Source organism: Myotis brandtii, unplaced genomic scaffold (genome assembly GCF_000412655.1).
Source record: "Myotis brandtii unplaced genomic scaffold, ASM41265v1 scaffold193, whole genome shotgun sequence".
Taxonomy (NCBI): Eukaryota; Metazoa; Chordata; class Mammalia; order Chiroptera; family Vespertilionidae; genus Myotis; species Myotis brandtii.
The window spans coordinates 2,033,321-2,052,790 of NW_005357191.1; the positions used below are offsets into that span (position 1 = coordinate 2,033,321).

The 19,470-nt window shown below is 62.2% G+C and overlaps 1 protein-coding gene across 1 annotated transcript in view; it reads right to left on the minus strand.

Moving 5' to 3' along the window:
- FLT4 (fms-related tyrosine kinase 4) overlaps window positions 1–19,470 on the minus strand; it is a gene marked incomplete at its 3' end in the record, with an annotated part of 44,691 nt that overhangs the window by 18,264 nt on the left and 6,957 nt on the right. Inside the window, exons 4-11 of the mRNA XM_014538589.1 lie at window positions 5,401–5,497; window positions 4,600–4,844; window positions 4,301–4,413; window positions 4,020–4,182; window positions 3,701–3,840; window positions 3,236–3,404; window positions 2,811–2,928; window positions 2–156 (exon numbers count right to left, since the gene is read on the minus strand). Of these exons, the coding sequence (XP_014394075.1) occupies window positions 2–156; window positions 2,811–2,928; window positions 3,236–3,404; window positions 3,701–3,840; window positions 4,020–4,182; window positions 4,301–4,413; window positions 4,600–4,844; window positions 5,401–5,497 (1,200 nt within the window). The remainder of the gene's footprint in view (window position 1; window positions 157–2,810; window positions 2,929–3,235; window positions 3,405–3,700; window positions 3,841–4,019; window positions 4,183–4,300; window positions 4,414–4,599; window positions 4,845–5,400; window positions 5,498–19,470) is intronic.

Below are 19,470 nucleotides of genomic sequence, written 5' to 3' on the forward strand. Positions count from 1 at the left end.
CCGTTCACCACCAGCTCCAGGCTGATGTTGCGCTTCAGGCCGGCCATGGAGTTCCACAGGGCGAGGGTGTAGACGCCTGCGCTGGCCTCGGTCACCTCCTTGAGCACCAGGGCATGTGGACTGTGGCGCCCCGACACGGCCTTTCTGTCCTTGTACCTGGCCCGGGAAGGGAGTTCAGGGCGCTCCATGGCCCCCACCTCCACCCACCCCTGCCCTCCTTCCCTGCCACACCCCAGCCCCTGCAACTGGAATGCACCGTTGGGAGCAGGACCCCTGCAGGCCAGGAGGCTGCTGGGTGTAGGGGAGGACAGCGGACCCTGCACGGGGAGCAGATGGCCTAAAGGCTGTGGGGGTGGCCGCCAGGCAGGAGCACGTCCCACAGGCTCAGGAGCACTGAGGTCTGGACAGGGCTTCCCACAGGCGGGGAGTTACTGCTCAGCACCTCCTCTCCGGCCTGTCTGTGGCCAGGGCCAGCCTCCGGCAGCCAGGCTCCTAGGCCCGCGGGAGTGTCCTGCCACCTTCCCAGCAGGCCTGTCCCTTCCCCACGGGTTTCAGTGAAGGAGGGAGGTGCAGTCCCCGGTGCAGCCTGGACCCTGGCCCTGTTGGGCCCTGCCTCCCTCTGGAGCTTGAATTCCCGTTCCCCTCCCTCCTCCATGTAACCAAGCACCCGCTCGTCAGACAAGCCTGGGAACCAGCGGGCCCTCGCCCTGTTCTGCTGCCTGCTCTCCTACACTCTGCTTCCCATGCTCTCCCCGAGCTGGACTGTCCCCTCACCGCTGCGTCCCCTGCACAGAAGCGGTGCCGGGCACCAGGAGGTGCCCAGAGCATGTTTGCTGCGCGTGTGAACCGGGAGGGGCACCCCCGGTCCTGAGCTGCACCCCCGTTCTGGACTCTGCCTGGAAACACATGGTCCCTGCCAGGTGGGCGCCTTCCCGGGTGTACAGGCCAGAGAGGCCCAGGAGGGGCACCGCCCTCGGGCAGAGCCAGCAGTGAGGGGGATGCAGGGACCCTTCTCAACTGTGGCACCACAGCCCCACCGGGAGGGCCGGGACTCACTGGGGCCACAGGGCAGGGCGGGCAGCTCTGGTGCTGTCTTGAGTCTGCCACCTGCCACCTCTGCGATCCTAGCGAACCCTTCACTGCCTCAAGCCCGTGTCCTCATCGGAAAACCGGGAAATGAAATGCACCTTCTGGCCCTGGCCGGCTTGGCTCAGTGGATAGAGCGTCGGCCTGCGGACTGAATGGCCCCATTTCAATTCTGGCCAAGGGCACATGCCTGGGTGGCAGGCTCGATCCCCAGTAGGTGGTGAGCAGGAGGCAGCAGATCAATGATTCTCTCTCATTGATGTTTCTATCTCTCTCTCCCTCTCCCTTCCTCTCTGAAATCAATAAAAAAAAATATTTTTTTTTAAAAAAAGAAAGGAAGTGCCCTTTCTGGCGAGGTCATGAGGTCTGGCTGAGGCCTGGCGCTTCAGAAGCTGAGGGCCAGCCTGGATGTCCACTAGGTTTCCACCCACTCACTCACTCAGTCATCACATACCCAGCTGTGGGCCCCCGTGGGCTGTGGTGACCACGGTGACCACTAGTGTCCTGGGAAATGTCTCCGCCAACAATGGGGCCAGCTGACAGCTGAGCACTTGTTGGAGGAAGATGTTGGTCAAGTGAGAAGAGAAAGGCCAGCTGTGGTGGGAACGGTGCGCAGCCGGCTGCGTGAGGGTCGGCCCTGGGCCAGATCCCAGGTGCAGCACAGCCAGCCGCCCACCCAGAGCTGGGTCAGTCCTGAGGGCCTTGGAGGACAGGTCAGGCCCCAGGTGCTCGGGAGGCCACGCCTGTGAGGGAGCCTCCAGGCTGCATCCCTGCTCTTCAAACCCTGCCTTACGGGCTCTGGTCTTGCACCAGGTGTCCCCAGTGGACCCCAAAGTCTGTGGCCTCAGAGGCAGGGTCACCCCGGGCCCGGACCAGGGGATGCTGTGCCCTCCAAGAGAAGCTGCTCCCGCAGCTGGGCTCCTGCCGAGCGCAGGTCCGCGCTTTCGGAGAGGCTCTGCCTGCAGGGAGGTGCCCAGGCTGGAGGGCACGGCTCCTCTGGCGGCTGGGAAAGCACAGAGCCGGCTCCCAGGTCTCTGGGCTCAGGCAGGAATGCCCTTCCCTTTCCCGGCCTCTTCTCCTCATCGCTGTGATGGAGGTCAGGTGAGAGTGTGACACCCTAGGGTTGGGCCACGTGCTGGGGGGCGCTGTGCCTTCCCGAGTTCTGGGGGAGCTCTCAGGAGTGCTGGCCAGGGCAGAGCCACCACCGAGGGACCCCTGCCTGATCCCGTGACCTTGCTTTAGGGGCTCCAGCAGCCTGCGGGCCTCCACGAAGCCCTCGCTCACTGCCAAGCGGCTCAGGCCTGGCAGAGGCCTGGCTCCCCAACAGCCTGTGAACCCATGGCATCTCCGAGTTCTAGATGGGAGGGCCCTGAGGTGGCACACTGTCCCAACGAGGCCTAGGAAACCTGAAGCCATTGCTGCAGGCAGGCAGGGCTCTGTGATGCGCTCCAGGCGCGGGACCTGAGGCTGAGCAGGTGCAGGAGGCAGTGGGAGCCCCTTGCGGCGCCCACCACGCCCGCACACACCTGGAGGCTGGCATTTACCAGTTTCCACAGTTTAGCAGCAACCCAGGCTGGATTATCGCGTTATACGCACGCTCCTTAGTGCCTTCAGAGGGGGCCCTCGCAGGCTCAGGGCACAGGCCCAGCCTGGGAGGATGCTGCCCTCCTCACCCAAGGTCAGCCAGGCCTGCAGGTAATGAGGGGCAGGAGCCAGGACTGTACCATTGGAACTCCGGTGGGGGGTACGCAGCTAGCTTCACGGGCAGCTTCACCAGCTTGTCTCCTGCTGTGGCTTCCAGGACGGGGCCCTTGAGCCACTCGACGCTGATGAAAGGTTTTTCTGCCAGACGGGAGGCATCGGTGTAAATCCAGGGGCTGGCATGGCTTACCCACCACTGCCCAGGGCCTCAGCCACGGCCCTGCGCCCCGAGGACAGACCCTTGCAGACTGGGGCTCCCTCTGCCCAGCAGGGTGTGGGGGCCAGACAGGCCATCCGCCCACAGCCCTCCCTTGCCCTGGGCTGGACTTCGTCCTGCTTGGTGCACTATGACCTCTGACCCTGGCCCGAGCTGCACAAGGACCCTTGTTCCACAGGCCCGGTGACCACCCAGGCCCTGCTGGGCACGCTGACCCCGCCCCAGACGCACCGTGCACGATGACCTCGGTGCTCTCCCGGAACCGCTGGATGCCATTGTTGGCCTCGCACGTGTACGGGCCGAGGTCGCGCTGGCTGACGTTGTGGATGGTCAGGATGCTGGAGAGCTCGGTGTGCGTCTGCTGGGAGCGCCGCTCGGGCACCCACTTGCCCCGCTCGGCCTGCCCGTGCCCAGGGGAAGTGCAGGGTCAGAACAGGCAGCCCCGGAGGGCTGACACCAAAGACACGCACCCAGCCCAGCCAGCAGTGCCGGGGGAGCCGGGACGCACCCAGAGATGTCCCCGGGGAGGAAAATGTCCCCATCGGACCAAGGCTTCCGGGGCAGAGCGCAGTCTGCACCTTCGCTACACACAGGCAGTGAGTGCCAGGCCGGCAGGCATGGCACAGGGGGGGCCGGGCAGGGATGGGACGCCTGGAGGTGGCTCTGGCACAGCCCTGGCAGAGCCGGCGGCCTTACCTGCTTCCCTGGGTAGTCCCAGTCGAAGGTGACGCCCGAGTTGAACTCGGCCCACACGGTGCAGTTCAGGACCAGCTTTTCCCCGACGAGCAGCTCCATGGACTTCTTGGGGAACAGCTGGATGTCATAGAGCTCGTTGCCTGGCGACACATGAGCAGTGACCCCCAAGCCCCTCACCAGCACAGCACCCGGAGTGCAGGGCGCAGGGCACCCACCAAGACCAGCGGTGGCACCTACGGCCCCATCACTGAGAATCTGGGGTCTCCATCTCCCCCTGCAGTCTTCCTCCCTGGACCCTGTGGCCCAGGACAGCCCCTACCTGTGATGTGCACGATGAAGGGGTTGGACAGGAAGGCCTGGCCGCCCCAGGTGGTCTCGCACTGCAGATACAGGGTGTCTCGCAGCAGCGGCGTGGGCACCCGCATGCCCCGGCGGTCATCCCACAGCACGTCCTGCCCGTCGGGCTGCAGCACTGAGCTTGGCTGCTGGGATATGGTGGCCGTCAGCTCCCGCTGCCCCCTTCCTCCTGGCCAGGTCAATGGCTGCCTTTCCCAGGGAGAGGACAGGAGGGCTAGGTCGTGGGGGGTGAGGGGGCTGTACCAAGCGCAGGGTGACGTTGAGGCCAGGGATAGACACCAGGCAGGGCACCCACATGGAGTCCTTCCTGTCGACCAGGAGCGTGCCTGGCTTGTTGATGAACGGCTGCTCCGAGTCTGCAGAGAGAGCGCAGTTTGTGGGAAGGGCAGGTGGAGCTTGAGGGGGTCTCTGCCCAGGTGGGGCCTCCAGGGCAGTCCCAGGAGGTCTGGAGGCCAGGGGTGGGGGGTGGGGGCCAGCTGCCCCCCCAGGACCCTGCCTGTCACCTCGTTGGCTGCAGGAGTGCGTGGGGCTGGGCCCCTCACCTCTTACGAACACATAGGTGCTGGCCGCGGTGGTGCCCTCGATGCGGGCCTTGATGTACTTGTAGTAGCAGCCGTAGCTGCCCGTGTCGTTGGCGTGGGCCTCGGGGAGCAGCAGCACCTTGCAGTAGGGCCGGGCATCCGTGCCTTCGCAGTCGCGAACGAACCCCAGGTCTTCACTGTCCTTTTCCCCCGTGGCTGGCGCTTCCTGAGCCCCTGGCCAGGCCCACTGGAGGGGGTGCTGCCCCCTGGCAGAGGAGGCAGAGGTCAAGAGGGGCTCCACTGCAGCCCCAGGGGCCAAGGCTTGCCCACAGCTTGTCTCACCCGGAGGTCAGGCCAGCCGGGTGCTGGGGCACACACCATGGACCCAGCCCACAGCGGGCACTGAGTCCCGGGCCTCTGCCTGGCTCCAGGCCTCTGTGCGGCAGGCTGGCCTCAGAGCATAGCTGGGCTGCAGGCGGATAACATGTCCGGAGCCTTTGAAATTGGCTAACTGGCCTGGGCTGAACAGCGGCTGCTGAAGTGGGTACAGGGTGACCCAGGGGTGGGTGCAGGGTGATGGTCTGTGGTCCATGTGAAATGACCAGGGGTGGCTGTGGGGGAGGTGGGTGCAGGGTGCCTGGGTCTGCAGGGTCTGCCAGCTCCCAGGCCCCCAGGGAGGCCCACTAAGCCTCAAGGCCTCTCTGCCCGGAGGAGCTGCCTCCTGGACTCTCCACCACCTTCTCCGGCCTCAGTTCTTAGTCTCCTTTGCCTGACAGACAAGGGGGCCCCAGGGCCCTGCTCCTCTGGCTGGGGGCTGAGTACCTGCAGGAGATGGACAGGCTGTCGTTGGAGTCAATGACGTGTGTCTCCTCCGTGATGTTTAGGGTCGGGGGGCTCATGGAGTAGCCACTCACCAGGCCTGGGGTAGAGGACAGGGTTAGTGTGGCGCCGGGTCACGAGTTCATGCGACAATGTCAACCAGGCGCAGACCCCCCTAGGGCAGGGGCCCCGGCAACAGGACTAGGCGCTCCCTGCCCATGGCTCCTGCCCGGGACCCACCCAAGTGAGCCCTGGCCGAGGCCGGGATCCAGCCCAGACCCCTGGCCCAGACCCCACGGGGCTGAGCTGCCAGCATGAGGTTGGGGGGATGCTGCAGACCTCATCCTGTATTGGGGAGGCCTGCCGCAGGTCACCTGGGCCTTGTGCACCCCACATATCTGCCCGAAGGCCCCTCCCTTCTGCCTGTGAGGGGTCCTCGCAGCGCAGACTGTCCCCGAGCATGCCCAGAACTGAGGCCTCGGCCTTCCCAGGACCTCATGCTCCGCCAGGCCCCATGGAGTCCACCTCATGTGTCCTTGGCCCCAACTTCTGTCCAGCCTCCAGGCCCCACTGGCTGCCCTAGCTCCTCCGACTCTGCCTGCTTCAGCCCCGCATGCTTCCCACAGGGCTTGTCCCCAAACACACACATAACTCGCCTGGCCCAGCTGAACACACGCCCAGCCCCCCAGGACCCCGGCATGGACCCTCAGCTCCTCACCCACCATCCTCCTACTAGCGTGATGGCCTGCGTGTGCGTGTGAGCATGTGTGTGTGTGTGTGTGTAAATATGTGTCTATCTGTGGGCATGGATCTGTGTTTTTATGGGGTGGGTGTATATGTGACATGTCTTTGACATGTCAGTGCATGTGCACACATGGACTTTGACATGTTAGTGTGTGTGTGTGCACGCGTGTGATCTGGCAGACCCCGGAGGTCTGGGTCTGGAACTCTGGCAGATGTATCCTGCCAGGACCATCCTGAGACAACAGGAAGAGAGGACTGCATGGCTGGAGGCCCAGGGCTGTGTCCTGTCCCTCCCCGCAAGTCCCTGTCCTCCCGGGGGGCAGGGCCCACTACCTGCCCCTGCCCCTTCCCTCCCAATAGGTCCAGCTCCTCTGCCCTCCCAACCCAGCTCCCCGAGGCCAGGCCCCCGCCCCCCAATTAGTTCTATACCACCCTAACCCCGCACACCACTAACCTCCCTGGGAAGAGGCCCTGGGTGGTACCCTCCATATACCAAGATCTTGGTGTAGCACCAATGGACAAGATGGCCAGGGCTGGAAAACCCTCCCCAAGCATCTAGTCCCACTGTACAGACAGGGAAACTGAGGCCCATCAGCAGGAGCATACTGGCCCCTCAGAGGCACTGACCGCTGCGAAGTCCCTCCTTAGCCTGAAGCCAGGACGCTGCCTCCTGCCCTCAGGCCCTAACGGAAAAGTGGCCTGGGCTCCGCTCCCAGGGGCTTCTCCATGTGGGCTCTGCCACCAGGTGGTGCCTGGCCTTCCATGCACACCAGCCCCCCACTGCATCCCTGGGCTGCTGGAGAGGGTACCCCACATGAGGAGGCCCTCCTGCCGTTGTGAGGAGCCGGGAAGGAATTGGGAAGGGGGCTCTGACCTGGACCTCAAAGGACAAATAGGATTTCCCAGGCAGCGGAGAGTGAACAAAGCCACAGCAGGCAGACAGCCGGCCTCTGAGCTGCAGAGAAGGGGGCGTGATGGGCTTAGGCTTGGACCACAGGGGACGGCTGGCATGTGGTCACCAGAGGAGAGCCTCAGCAGCCAGCACCCACCTGCCCTGGGAACAGGAATCCCCCAGTGATGCCTGCAGTGTTGCCCTGGGGACTCCAGAAAGGCTTAGGGTCCTCTCTTTGGGGTGCACATCCAGGGCACACACGGTACCCCTAGCTACGAAGCTGTGGCAGATGTCACAGATGTCAAAGGCTTCCCTTTGCTTCCAAGATAAAGCAGGCCACTCCCTTCTGCCCACTGCCCTTCTCTCCAGCCTCATCTCCCGACACATCTCTGAGAGGCATGGACCTCCCACCATCATCCCAAAGTGCCAGGCTTCTCATATCTCAAGTCTTTCACCCAGAACATTGTGCTCCTCCTTCCTGAGAAGCTGACTTGTCCGGGTATGGTTCATGCTTCCCTTCCTATGGAGCAGACAGTTACTCAGACAGTGTCAGCCTCCTTGGTGCTCCTGCTCGATGGATAGGAGAATGGGTGAATGGATGGTGAATGGATGGGTGGATGAATGAATGGGTAGATGGATGGGTAGGTGGGTGGGTAAATGGGTGGGTGGATGGACGGATGGATGGATGGGTGGGTGGATGGGTGGATGGATGGGTGGGTGGATGGGTGGGTGGATGGATGGATGGATGGATGGATGGATGGATGGGTGGATGGATGGATGGATGGGTGGGTGGATGGATGAAAGGATGGATGGGTGGATGGAAGGATGGTGAATGGATGGGTGGATGAATGAATGGGTGGATGGATGGATGGATGGATGGGTAAATGGGTGGGTGGATGGACGGATGGATGGATGGGTGGGTGGATGGGTGGGTGGATGGATGGATGGATGGATGGATGGATGGGTGGTCTGGATAGATGGATGGACGGATGAATGGTTGGATGGATGGGTGGAGAAGTGGATGGGTGGGTGGGTGGATGGTTGGATGGATGGGTGGATGGGTGGGTGGATGTGTGGGTGGATGGATGGATAGATGGTGAGTGCATGGGTGGATGAATGGATGGATGGATAGATGGGTGGATGGATGGATGGTGAGTGGATGGGTGGATGGATGGATGGGCGGGTGGATGGGTGGATGGATGAAAGGGAGGTGGTTGGATGTGTGGGTGAATGGATGGGTGGATGGATGGATGGATGGATGGTGAGTGGATGGATGGATGGTGAATGGATGGGTAGATGAATGAATGGGTGGGTGGATGGATGGATGGTGAGTGGATGGGTGGATGGATGGATGGGTGGGTGGATGGATGGGTGAGAGGTGGTTGGATGTGTGGGTGAAAGGATGGATGGATGTGTAGGTCACTGGATAGACAAGTGAATGGGGGTGAATGCATGGAAAGGGGAATAGAGCTTGTAGGAGCTTCCTCCCTAGAGGCCACCATACCACCAAAGGAAGCATCTTCCTCCTGTACTAATGCTGTATCAAAGGAGAAGCATCCATTGTGCTTGTCAACCTTTTTACCCACCCAAGTGGGTCTCTTCTCTGTGGCCATAGGCCAGTGGTTCTCAACCTGTGGGTCGTGACCCCTTTGGCGGTCGAACGACCCTTTCACAGGGGTTGCCTAAAACCATCCTGCATATCAGATATTTACATGACGATTCATCACAGTAGCAACATTACAGTTATGAAGTAGCAACGAAAATAATTTTATGGTTGGGTCACAACATGAGGAACTGTATTTAAAGGGCCAGAAGGTTGAGAACCACTGCCATAGGCCCTGACTTGCCCAGTGCCCCTCTGTCTTCACTCACTTCCACGGGGACCTGTGCGATCAGCAGACTTTGCTGTAGACATCACTGTCCTCCATCCTTCCTGCCTTCACTGAAACCTGGCTTTCTGAGGACACCACGGGCCCTGTGGTGGTGATTGCTCTCCGTGCAGAACTCCCTGTGGCCACCTCCCCTTCTCCGAGGGCAACACCCACTCCCCACTAAAGCTGTCATCAGCTGTTGTCTTGGTCACTTCCCCTCATTCTCTGCTCCCGGCTCTCCAGCCCCCTCCACCTCAACTCAGGCCATTCCCCATGACTTCAACATCCACACATGACTCACCAGCGCCTTTTCAGTCATCATCTCTACGCCCTCCCCCGGCCCCCGAGGCCCCTCACTTCCCGGGTACACCCTGTTCCTGGTCCTCCCCAGAAAGTGCGCCATCACCAAGCACCTCTCTTCCTGAGTTTCTCTCCTCTGCCTCCTGCTAGGTGCCCTTGTCGCACTGCTGCTAAGTCCTTCAGCCGTAGCCGCACTCCCCGGCCAGGGACCCCTCCCCACTGTCACCACCCTCTGGCCTCACCCTTGTCCTGGAACAGCATGGCTCATGGTCCATCACTGCCTCTCACCCTCCACCCCAACCCCGGGACATCACGTGTCCCTCAGTGGCTCAGAGCTTCGGCAAGGACGGAGCCGCACTGCAGCCTCTGCTCTTTCTTTCCCAGTGGCCGAACTTCACAGGGCCTGGGGCTGCAGGTCAGGGTTTTCTTCCCCCTCCCTGCCCTCTCAGCCTTAATGAAGTGAAGCCATTAGATGGAGACACCCCATGTTTCCACATTCAAACCCCACACCCCCAGCCTGGGGCCCTGGAACCCTCTGACACTCCAACTCCCAAGGTCAAGCCCTCCATCAGGTCAAGGACCCCAGCCCCCTGGACCTGACTCCTGCAGATTACTTCTTTCTCTTCTGATCACCAATATTTCTCTGTGGAATCATCTCCTGTCTTATAAGAAAAAATAAAACCCCAATTCCTTGGTCCTATACTCCCTTCCAGCCACTGGTCCTCCTCCATCCCCTCCATACAGAGCTCTCTCCCTGTTCCCCTCCTCTCACAGTGCTCATCCTCCCACTGGGTGCAGCCCCATCCCCTGCTTCACGGCTCCCAGGACCCCGAGGCTGCAGGACAGTGGGCCCTCGTGGGCAGGGACCAGAGCTGTCCCTTCTCTGCTGCCTTCTGTGATCCCACTCTCCCCTCATGCTCCCCCTGCCCCTCTGCCTAGCACCAAAGGCTGTCGCCTCACTCTCTGTTCTCCGCCGTCCTCTCTCCTAAATGTCCAGATACCTCCAGTTCTCCATCTCCTGCCCAGACCCCTTCTCTCAACTCCAGCTTGAAGGATCCAGCTACCGCTGTGTTTGGCCGCCCCATACACCCCCGAGTTCCACATGTCTGAGGCTGAACTCCAGGCTCACACCTCTCCACCCTGCCAAAGGCTCCTCTTTAAAAAAAATAATAATAATAATTAATGGATTAACTAGTTTTTAAATATATTTTTATTGATTTCAGAGAGGAAAGGAGAGGGAGAGAGAAACATCAATGATGAGAGAGAATCAACGACCGGCTGCCTCCTGCACGCCCCACACTGGGGATCGAGCCCACAACCCAGGCATGTGCCCTTGACCAGAATCGAACCTGGGACCCTTCAGTCCACAGGCTGACGCTCTATCCACTGAGCCACACCAGCTAGGGCCAAAGGCTCCTCTTTGATAGCATCCATCCCGCCAGACAGAGTGGATGGCCATCTCTCCCGGCCCGCCCTTCTGTCCACCACCAAGCACGTCTGAGCCAGGTCCCGCCCTCCTGGGGCCTGGGGCCTGCCTGCTGCGCTCGGCCCTCACGGCTCCTCAGCCGCTCCTGTCCTCCACTCCTCACATAGTTGTCAGTGGTAGTTTAAAGGCATGTTTGTGCTTTCCTGCCAGTGACTTCCCACTAAACATTCAGGAAAATCCAAACTCCTGACCTTGGGCTGGCCCCACCCCCTCCCCATACCTTCTGGTCCACTTCCTCTCCTGCTCACACCCTCCAGCCACCACGGCCTGAGGCTCTTCCACAATATGTTGTGCTCCTTGCAAACCCCAGCCCATTGCACACACCTCTTCTCCTGTTTGCCTCCTCACATGACCTGCACAGCCGGCTTCTCGCCTTCCGCTTAGACATGACCTCCTCATCTCAGCCTCCTGGTTGTTTACTTCATCCTTCTTATCTCAATTTGTCTAAGTTGCGTTTTTCCAATTCCTCTACTAGACAGTTAGGTTTCAATGGGGTAAGAACAAAGACGGGCCTCTTTTCTACACCACCCTGTGCCTAGCACAGCACCTGGCACAGAGTCAAGGTTCAATAAATACTTGTTTAATGGTTGGATGGATGGATGGATGGATGGATGGATGGATGGATGGATGGATTGATGGATGGATTGATGGGTGGATGGGTGGATGGATGGATGGATGGATGGATGGATGGATGGATGGATGGGTGGATGGGTGGATGGATGGATGGATGGATGGGTGGAAGGAAGGATGGCTAGATGGAAGGACAGATAGATGGATAGAAGGATGCATGGACCAACAGATGCACAGGATGAATGGGTGGATGGTGGATGGAAGGATAGAGGGATGGCTGGCTGGCTAAATAAACTTCTGAGTCTTCCTTTGGGTTGGAACTGTGTCAGACCCTGTGGTTCCTCTGGAAAAGATGTTCCAGTTTTAATGACCAGGATCCCTGGGGACCGCGTGTACTCCAGGTTGCTCAGCAGCTGGACAGATCAGGCCTGAGGGCTGCCAGGCCCAGAGGCGCCATGCTGCCCAGCCCCCACCTGCAGCCCTGAAGAGGGAGCATCCTTCCTGCCGGGCTGTTGTCTGTCCCGCTGTCCTTCCCTTCCCGCAGCAGGAAGCACTGTCATCCTGGCCTCTGCCGCACTCCCCCTGCCTTCCTCTTCCTGGCCCAGGAACTGGCTCCTTCCTTCCCCTGGCCAGTGGCCCTGGCCCCCCAGGCGCACAGCATCGGGGCCGGCACCGCGCCGAGGTCAGCGAGGCCAGAGTGCACACCTCTTCTCTGTGCTGTCAGCAGCCTTGGGCAGGGAGCTGACTGGGAGCAGACACCGGGGTCCTGGTGGGGGGTGGGCAGGAGGGGCAGGAAGTCCTGTGAGTTAGTGCTGACCGCGGCCCAGCATTCACTGCCTCATTTGATCCTCACACATTTGAGCCTGGGAGGGAGGGTGGGGTCTCTGGTCCAGTGAACAGCAAGGAAACGGACGCTCCAGGCCCCCAGCAGTGACGGCCAGCCGCTGTGGCGGAGCCCGGGCTGCTGATCCAGGCCTCTCCCTGCCCAGGGCCCCCTCACACTTCTCCACCTGCTTCCCTCCTACCACCACCACCACCGGAGCGCCAGCAGCCTCCTTCCTGGCCTCCAATCTGTTCCTCAGCCCAGAGGAGCGACTCTTAACCACCTTCGCTGGCCCTTACTGATCCTCTGGAGCTGTCCTTGACCTTGGCCTGGCCTTCAGGGTGAGGTCAATCCCAAAAGGCCCCTCCCTCCTGGCCATTTTCACCTCCCAACCCACCAGCCATACCCACTGTCCACCTGCAGAGCGCACCAGGCCCCGGCCCACTGCCCAGCGGGCTGCGGCTGTGTGTCTGTCCTTCCCTGCTCCCCGTGCCTGCAGAACTGCTACTGCTGCTCAGGGCCATGGGGGGCGGGGGTGCCTGAGACGAGGCTGAGAGACCACCCCCACTGGGCCCTGACCCGGCCACAGGGAGCAACTGTGTCATTGGGCTGCTCCTGGGGGTCAGGATGGCCTGTGACCTCAGAGGTACCTCTCCATCCCTGGCAGAGTGTAGAGGGAGCAGTTATTGCAGGCCTTGTCCTGGTCCCCTGGGGATGACGGGCTGTGTGGCCGTCACCAGTCGCAGCACCTGTGCCCAGGAGGACAGAGGCAGCAGGGTCAGGCCAGTGACTGCAGCCTGGAGCTGAGCTGAGGGAGAAGCATTGGGGGGCAGCTGGCCATGTGGGGCTGGGCTTGGCCATGTGGGGCTGGGCTTGGGGTCTCCGTGCTTTGGCCCTAGGGCTGGGCAGGTGGGGGAGACCTGCTCCAGAGCCTGCGTATGGACCTGGGGAAGGTGCGGGGTGTTCTGTCTGGAGTCCCCCCACCTGGCCGGAAGCCTCTGTGCCTTCGGAGATGAAGGGTGAGAGTCAAGAGGCCACTAGTCCCCTCTCCCTGACCCTGCAGGGCTGGTGGCTGGGGTGGGAGGGTCCCCCCGAACCTGGCTGCGTGCACCACAAAGCCACTCTCTGGCTGCGTGGACGTGGACAGGTCACTTCCTCCAAGCCCGTTTTCTCACTTGTGAAATGTGAATGGTTCGTCGAATTATTGGGAACCACAGACCACAAATAACATAATATACATTAAGAGCCAACGTAAGGACAGTCACTGGCGCATGCACACGGAGCCCTTCTTCGTTGCTGCCTGCTGAACGCTTTGTCTGTCACAGCTTTGCATCGCAATGGGACCCTGTGCCATGGTCACAGCATCTGGGGAGGGGGCGCCATAGAACACCTTGCTGGTGGGAGGCATGTTCAATGGGCTTAAATGGGCTTTGTAGACTGAGTAGGAGTTTGCTGGCCCAGGAAAAGGACACACAGGACAGAGGGACCAGTGCAAAGGCCAGAGGGCAAGAGCCTGGGCCATATAGTGGAGAAATGAGGCCCAGGTCACAGGGCCAGCCTCAGGCTCTGGGCCAGATCCTTTCGCCCGGGGCTCTGCTCTTGTCACTCGTGTGCTCCCCCCTGTGCTCCCTCCTTCTAGAGGTAGCCCACCCCCGGGGCTTCGAGGCCACCTCTGAGCTCCCCAATATCCCCCGCAGCTCTGCTGAGCTCCAGTCCTGGGGGGCCCTGCTCCTCATAGGTCTTCTGCTGGTTGCCCCTCAGCCCTCAGACGCTGACCAGATCACACGCTGTGCACCCCTCGCTCCCCGCATCGTCCCCCCCCCCCATGAGCAAGTGTTAAAAGGATGGAGAACTCCCAGCACTGGCAAGGATGTGAGCCAACAGGCCTCACAGTAATTTTAAAATGCTCCACACTTTGACCCCTAATTCTGCTTACCCCCAATGCATCCTGTTAGGACAATAACAGCAAACGTGTGTTAGCACTTTCCACGGGCTGGCCTGCCAAGCACCCTGCCCTCTAATCTCTACTCTCCACTCCCCACCCCCCGTGCATTCTATTCTCATCATGTTGCAGATGAGAGAACTAAGGCACCGATTTAGTTAACTTGCTAGTCAGAGATTACCTTTGGGGACAGGATAACGGAAGCTACTATTTCCTCCACCCGGGGCTGCACTGTCTGCATTTCTGCAGTTTACGAAACGTAAAGGCCTTCACCCGACACCCACCCGGCGGGCTCATCCTCTGTCCTCACCGGGAAACACTGCGCTCCCTCCTGGACCCGCCAGGCACTCGGACTCTATTCGCCCCACAGCCACTGGTTGCCAAGTCACGTCCATTCCCAGGTCCAGCATCAAAGGCGGAGGCTGGGCACACCAGGCTTCCCCCTCCTCCTGCCGCCCTGGCAAAGGGCTTTGCACTCGGCGCTCAGACGCCTTGCGAGGGACACCTTCCAGCCGCTCTAGACATTCCAGGCTGCCCCTCCCCAGCCCCCGCCTCTGGCCAGCCTCCCTGCCCCTCCCCTGACTCAACACACCAGTGTCTCCCCACTGCTCGAGACCTAAGTGGTCAGAGGATCTTTCTAGAACACAAGTCCCTCTCCTGCCTTAAGACCTTTCCCTGCTTCCCCAGTGTTGGGGGCAGACTCTGAGCTCCTCCCGTGACCCTCCAGCCAGCGCTGATACCTGCCAGCTGCCTGGTGCCCACTCCAGCCCCAGAATCACAGGCTGAGATGCCTCCCAGGGGCCCCCTGCACAGCCCCAGCCCCAGCCCCAGCCCCAGCCCCGGACTGGCTCACTGCACTGACTTCCTTAATGCAAAGACCAGGAGGCCTTTCCATGGTGTCAGCCCAGCAGTGATGGCCCTGACCGGCTGGAGGCTCTCGGGGACACAGGGACAGCGCACAGTGTGGCAGGTGTAGAAGTGAGGGGTGGGGGTGAGGTGTCCTGCTCTGAGGTGGGCATCAGCCAGGCGTGGGCCTGGGAGAAGACGCGTCTGTGCGGAGCGGCCTTGTGAGAGGCCTCTGGGGTAGAAGGTGAAATGTCCCCAAGGTGGTCAGACATTTAGGATCCACACACGCTCCTCTCTGGAGCCTTCCCCGGGGAACGGGGCACCCGCCTGCACGCCCGCCCCTTCTAGCCCCTTGGCCCCCATGCCACCCGGGCCAGACACCTGTCCCCTCCCTGAAGCTGCTCGAGCATCTAGTGAGCCCCTTCACCCTCCCGCCTTCGTTTCCTGGCCTCCAAAACGGGCACAGAAGCCTACGTCACAAGGTGACAACCTTCGCACACCACCGTGTAGAGCAAACTGATTAACCATTTACACGGAGGTATGGCCGCTGCCTGACAGTCCCAGTGTGAAGGTGCGCCTGGCACCGTTGCGCTCCTGCTTAATACGAACAATCTCCATCGGGTTAAGTGCCGGTGGCTCTGAGGATAGAGCTTTAGGTTGAGTGAGGATAAGAGCTTCCCCCAGGCCCGCCTCAACGCCTGGGTTCTGGGCTCTCAGGGCCCAGCAATGGGGATGAAGCGCCCCGCCCCCCCTCCGTAGGCCCCTCCCACTCGAAGCAGCACCCAGCAAAGCAGGCCTGGAGTTCTCCTTTGAAGCCTCTGGAAGGCGGGGTGAAGGGCAGCGCGCTGCTAGGTGGGCGTGGGGCTAGGTTCGCCCTGGGGACCCAGCATGGGGACCTCTACCACCCCCAGGAAGCTGGACTGGGGGCCACTGAAGGCTCAGGGCTCTGCTTTAAATTCATTTTTAAATTTTCTGAGAGAGGGAGAGAGGGAGAGAGCGAGAGGTTTTGCTGTTCCGCTGGTTTGTGCATTCATTGGTTGATGCTTGTATGTGGCCTGAGGATCCCACTCACAGCCCTGGGTGCCGGGAGGATGCTCCGATCAACGGAGAGGCAGCTCTGGGACAGCGCGGAGGCAAATTCGGGAAGGAGGGAGTGGTGTGAGGCCGAGTGGGAGTGGGGGCGGCCTGAGATCCCCGGGAGAGGGGTGTAGGGAGGAGGGGACCCGGCACATGCTGGCTCCCAGCTCAGCACAGCTGTGGGTGCAGCCAGCTGTGCTGGGCAGTGGCCCTGCCTGGGGGTCAGGGCAGGCGGTGTTATCAGGCTGCCCAGCTGGCTCCGAGGTGGCCCCTGCTAAATCGGGCCGTGGGCTCTGCCGCAGGAAGAGGGAAATGCAGGCAGGATGTCCTCTCCTGCGGCCGACAAGTCCTTTCCCATGAACCCCTGCTGACCTCGCTGGCCACGTGGCGGGTCCCCCACTCACCACCCCGACCTGCGCCTGCCGGAGGGGCCCCCACACCCGGCCTGGCCCGGGCCGGGAGCGCCTGTGGTCCGGCCGCCCAGCCTCAGCCACAACGCGATGCAGACCCGCACCTTCCTCTCCCAGACTCCCGCCTCGGGCCTGACCGGAAAACCCAGATCCCAGAGGAAGCCAGTGTCTGAAAAGGATCGAAACTCAGGAATCCCTGGCTCCAGCCCCGACACGTTGGCAGGGTCCTGCTCAGAGGTCGGTGCAGGGAGTGTGAGCAGCTTTCCAGACCCTCGCCCTGCCCACCCCTCTCTCCAAGGGGCATCTCAGAGGGCTGCGGGCACAGGAATCCTCCATGTGGAGGAAACACCCAGACACGGCAGGAGGGGTGGGAGCCAGGACCCCGGGTCCCCTGACCGCCCTCAGCCCCATCTCCTCAAGCGCTCCCAACGTTCCTGTCTCCTTACCTGCCCAGACCCGGGAAGTCCTGTTGGCCACCTCCACCCAGAGGACCTGCCTCCAGTGGGGCACCTCACCTTTCCCCACATCGATCCTCCTCCTGGGGCCCCATCTGCTGCTGAAGCCGGAGACTGGCCCTCGCCCCACATCCCTCCCAGCCACTGCGGCTGCTCCCGGGGCGCCCTCTGGGTGCTCACGCAGCCCCTTGCTAGGGCTCCATCTGGTCCGTGCCTCTGGCGATGCCTCCACAGCCCCGGCCAGGTGGCTCCCAGCTCAGAACCGCCCCCTCCACAGGTGCTGCTGGCTCCTGTCACCCCCACCTGGCCTGTTCCCTCCAACCCCAGACCCAGCCACATCGAACCACCCACGCACCCCCATACACCGGCTGGGCTTTCCCGGCTCTGGGTTGTGGGGGTTCCACTGCGCTTCCTGGAATCCCGTCCTGAGTTTGCAGACCCTCCCGGAAGCTCCGGGCTGCAAGTGCCGCTGCCTTCCTGTGTAGCCACAGCCGCCGGCTGGGCCTCCCTGGGGTCACTGAGCACCTCGGTCCCTGTGCCGGACGTCTGATGCCACCTCTGTGTGCCTGCCGGTCTGGCACCCAGGAAATCCCTGCAGGACGGGTCCAGGCCCAAGGCCCCCTGGGCCCCCGTGAGCACCACAGCTGGTGACGCACAGAACCACAGCTGCCTTCTCTGGTCGGGAAGGCACAGCCTGGGGCCGGGGTGTGGGCGGCACAGCCAGGAGCTGGCCCCTCTCCTGAGACACCTCACGGCCACTGTGCTCTGGGAGCCAGGACCCTTCAGCCACACTGACCCCAGGCTGGTGAGCCGCACCTACATCCTACATCCATGTCCCGGAGCACTGAGCGGGGCCAGTGGGCCAGGCCACACCCTGCCTGCACCAGCGTGCATCGCTGCCCATCCCACCCTCTGTCCCGAGCACAGGGGTCCGGCTCAGGCTGAGGAGCTGGGACGGGGGAGAGCTGGGATGCCCAGTGCCACTCAGCTCACAGCAGGGGCCACCAGCTGCCCGGTTGTCACCTGCTTCCTCTGTATGTCCCCGAGCTGACTGCCCACTGTCCAGAGGGGCAGACAGCCTCTCTGGACTGAGCCCCCGAGACAAGCGTCTTGGGCCGCCCTCTGCCACCTGCCCCCCGACAGGGACCCTGCCAGAGCAACGTTTTGGAAACTGGACCGAGACGCCAGGCTGTGAAATCCAGCCCGTCCCACTGCCCTCAGGCCTCGCCAGCCCATTGCACTGCCGCACTGGCCCGGGGAGAGGGAGAGAGGCGCCCAGGCCATAAGCGACTGGCTCAGGGGGAGATGGGCCAGGGCTTGGCACTAGGATCAGAGCGCACCTTGGAGGGGTCAGCTTCAGGGTCCCGAGGCTTCTCACCTGCCGGCGCCTGGCCGCCCACTCTGGCTGGGCCGACACTAACTCAAGTGTCTGTGCTTCTGCTCCAGCGCCCCGCTCCACCCCCCATCAGGCCTGGTCCTCCCCACAGCAGCGGCTGGGGCAGGAGCCGGGCTCAGGAGCCAGCAATGGTCTCCTCTACTCTCCGTGGGCGTCTTCCCACCAGCGGAGCCCCGATCCAGCTGGGCACCCCCTCCAGCAGCTAACATCACTCTCCTCCCCGTCACTGCCTGACTGCCCGGCTGTCCTCCCCGCAGGACGGGCCTCGCCGCTCTCCCTCCTCCCTCCGGAGCCAGCGCCGGGACACCAGCCTCTCCTGGTGCTCACGCCCTGCAGCGTCCCACCTCCCAGGATGCCTCTCCCTCCCGGGCCCCCTGTGAGGGGCGCCCATCCTGGGCCCTCTCCTCTGCTCCCCGTTAGCTCCCAGCCCAGCCTCCATTCACCACACCCAGCTGCCTGCCAGATGTCTCCTCAAGGCGGCCTCCCACCCACTCGGTCCAACCAGGGAGCGTGCACTTCTCCTCCTGCACTCATTCAGCCACTCCACAAACACCTGAGCCCCTGTGACACCCTGGCCCTGGGCTGGGTGCAGGGCTGAGGAGAGCCCAGGCCTGGCGGGACCAGCTCAGATTGGTGCACCGTCAGGCCCAGACAGACGTCCTCCTCCGGCCTCTCTGGGGCTCCCCACACCGCCCTCAGCCCCTCAGGCTCTGCTCCCAAAGGCCTGGCTGACTCCCTCCTTTACTATGGCTTCCTGGGGACTGGAGAGAGGTTACATGTCCTTGTCTAAGCGCCTCCGTCTAAGAAATGCGTCTAACACTCCCTGCTGAGGCTTAAGAGACGAAGCATACAAAGCCGGTATTTATTGCCCACAGTTTTCCAAAAAGGTGAGCTTGCCGTCTCTCCCTTCAGGCCTCCCGCACTCCTCCCCAGCCACTGGGACCCGGGCTACCCTCTGGTTTCCAGGGTCACCAGGTCTCGTGTGGAATCCCAGCTCGTCCGATCCCTGACCCTCCATCCAAGCCCACCCTCTGCCCTCCTCGCCGCCGCTCCCCTTTCCCTCCGACCCCACAGCAGCCTCCCGCCCTGTTCCCATCACATGCCCGACCCTCCCGCAGGGGCCCCTTGCTGGGGACCAGCTCCTGGCTCGGCCGTCAAGCTCCCTGCGCCTCCACAGACGGGGCGGCCGGCCTCCTGCCGCTTCCGTCCCGCTCGTTGCATAGAAGTTGCCGCCTCCAGTTTCGCCTCAAATTCCAGCGCG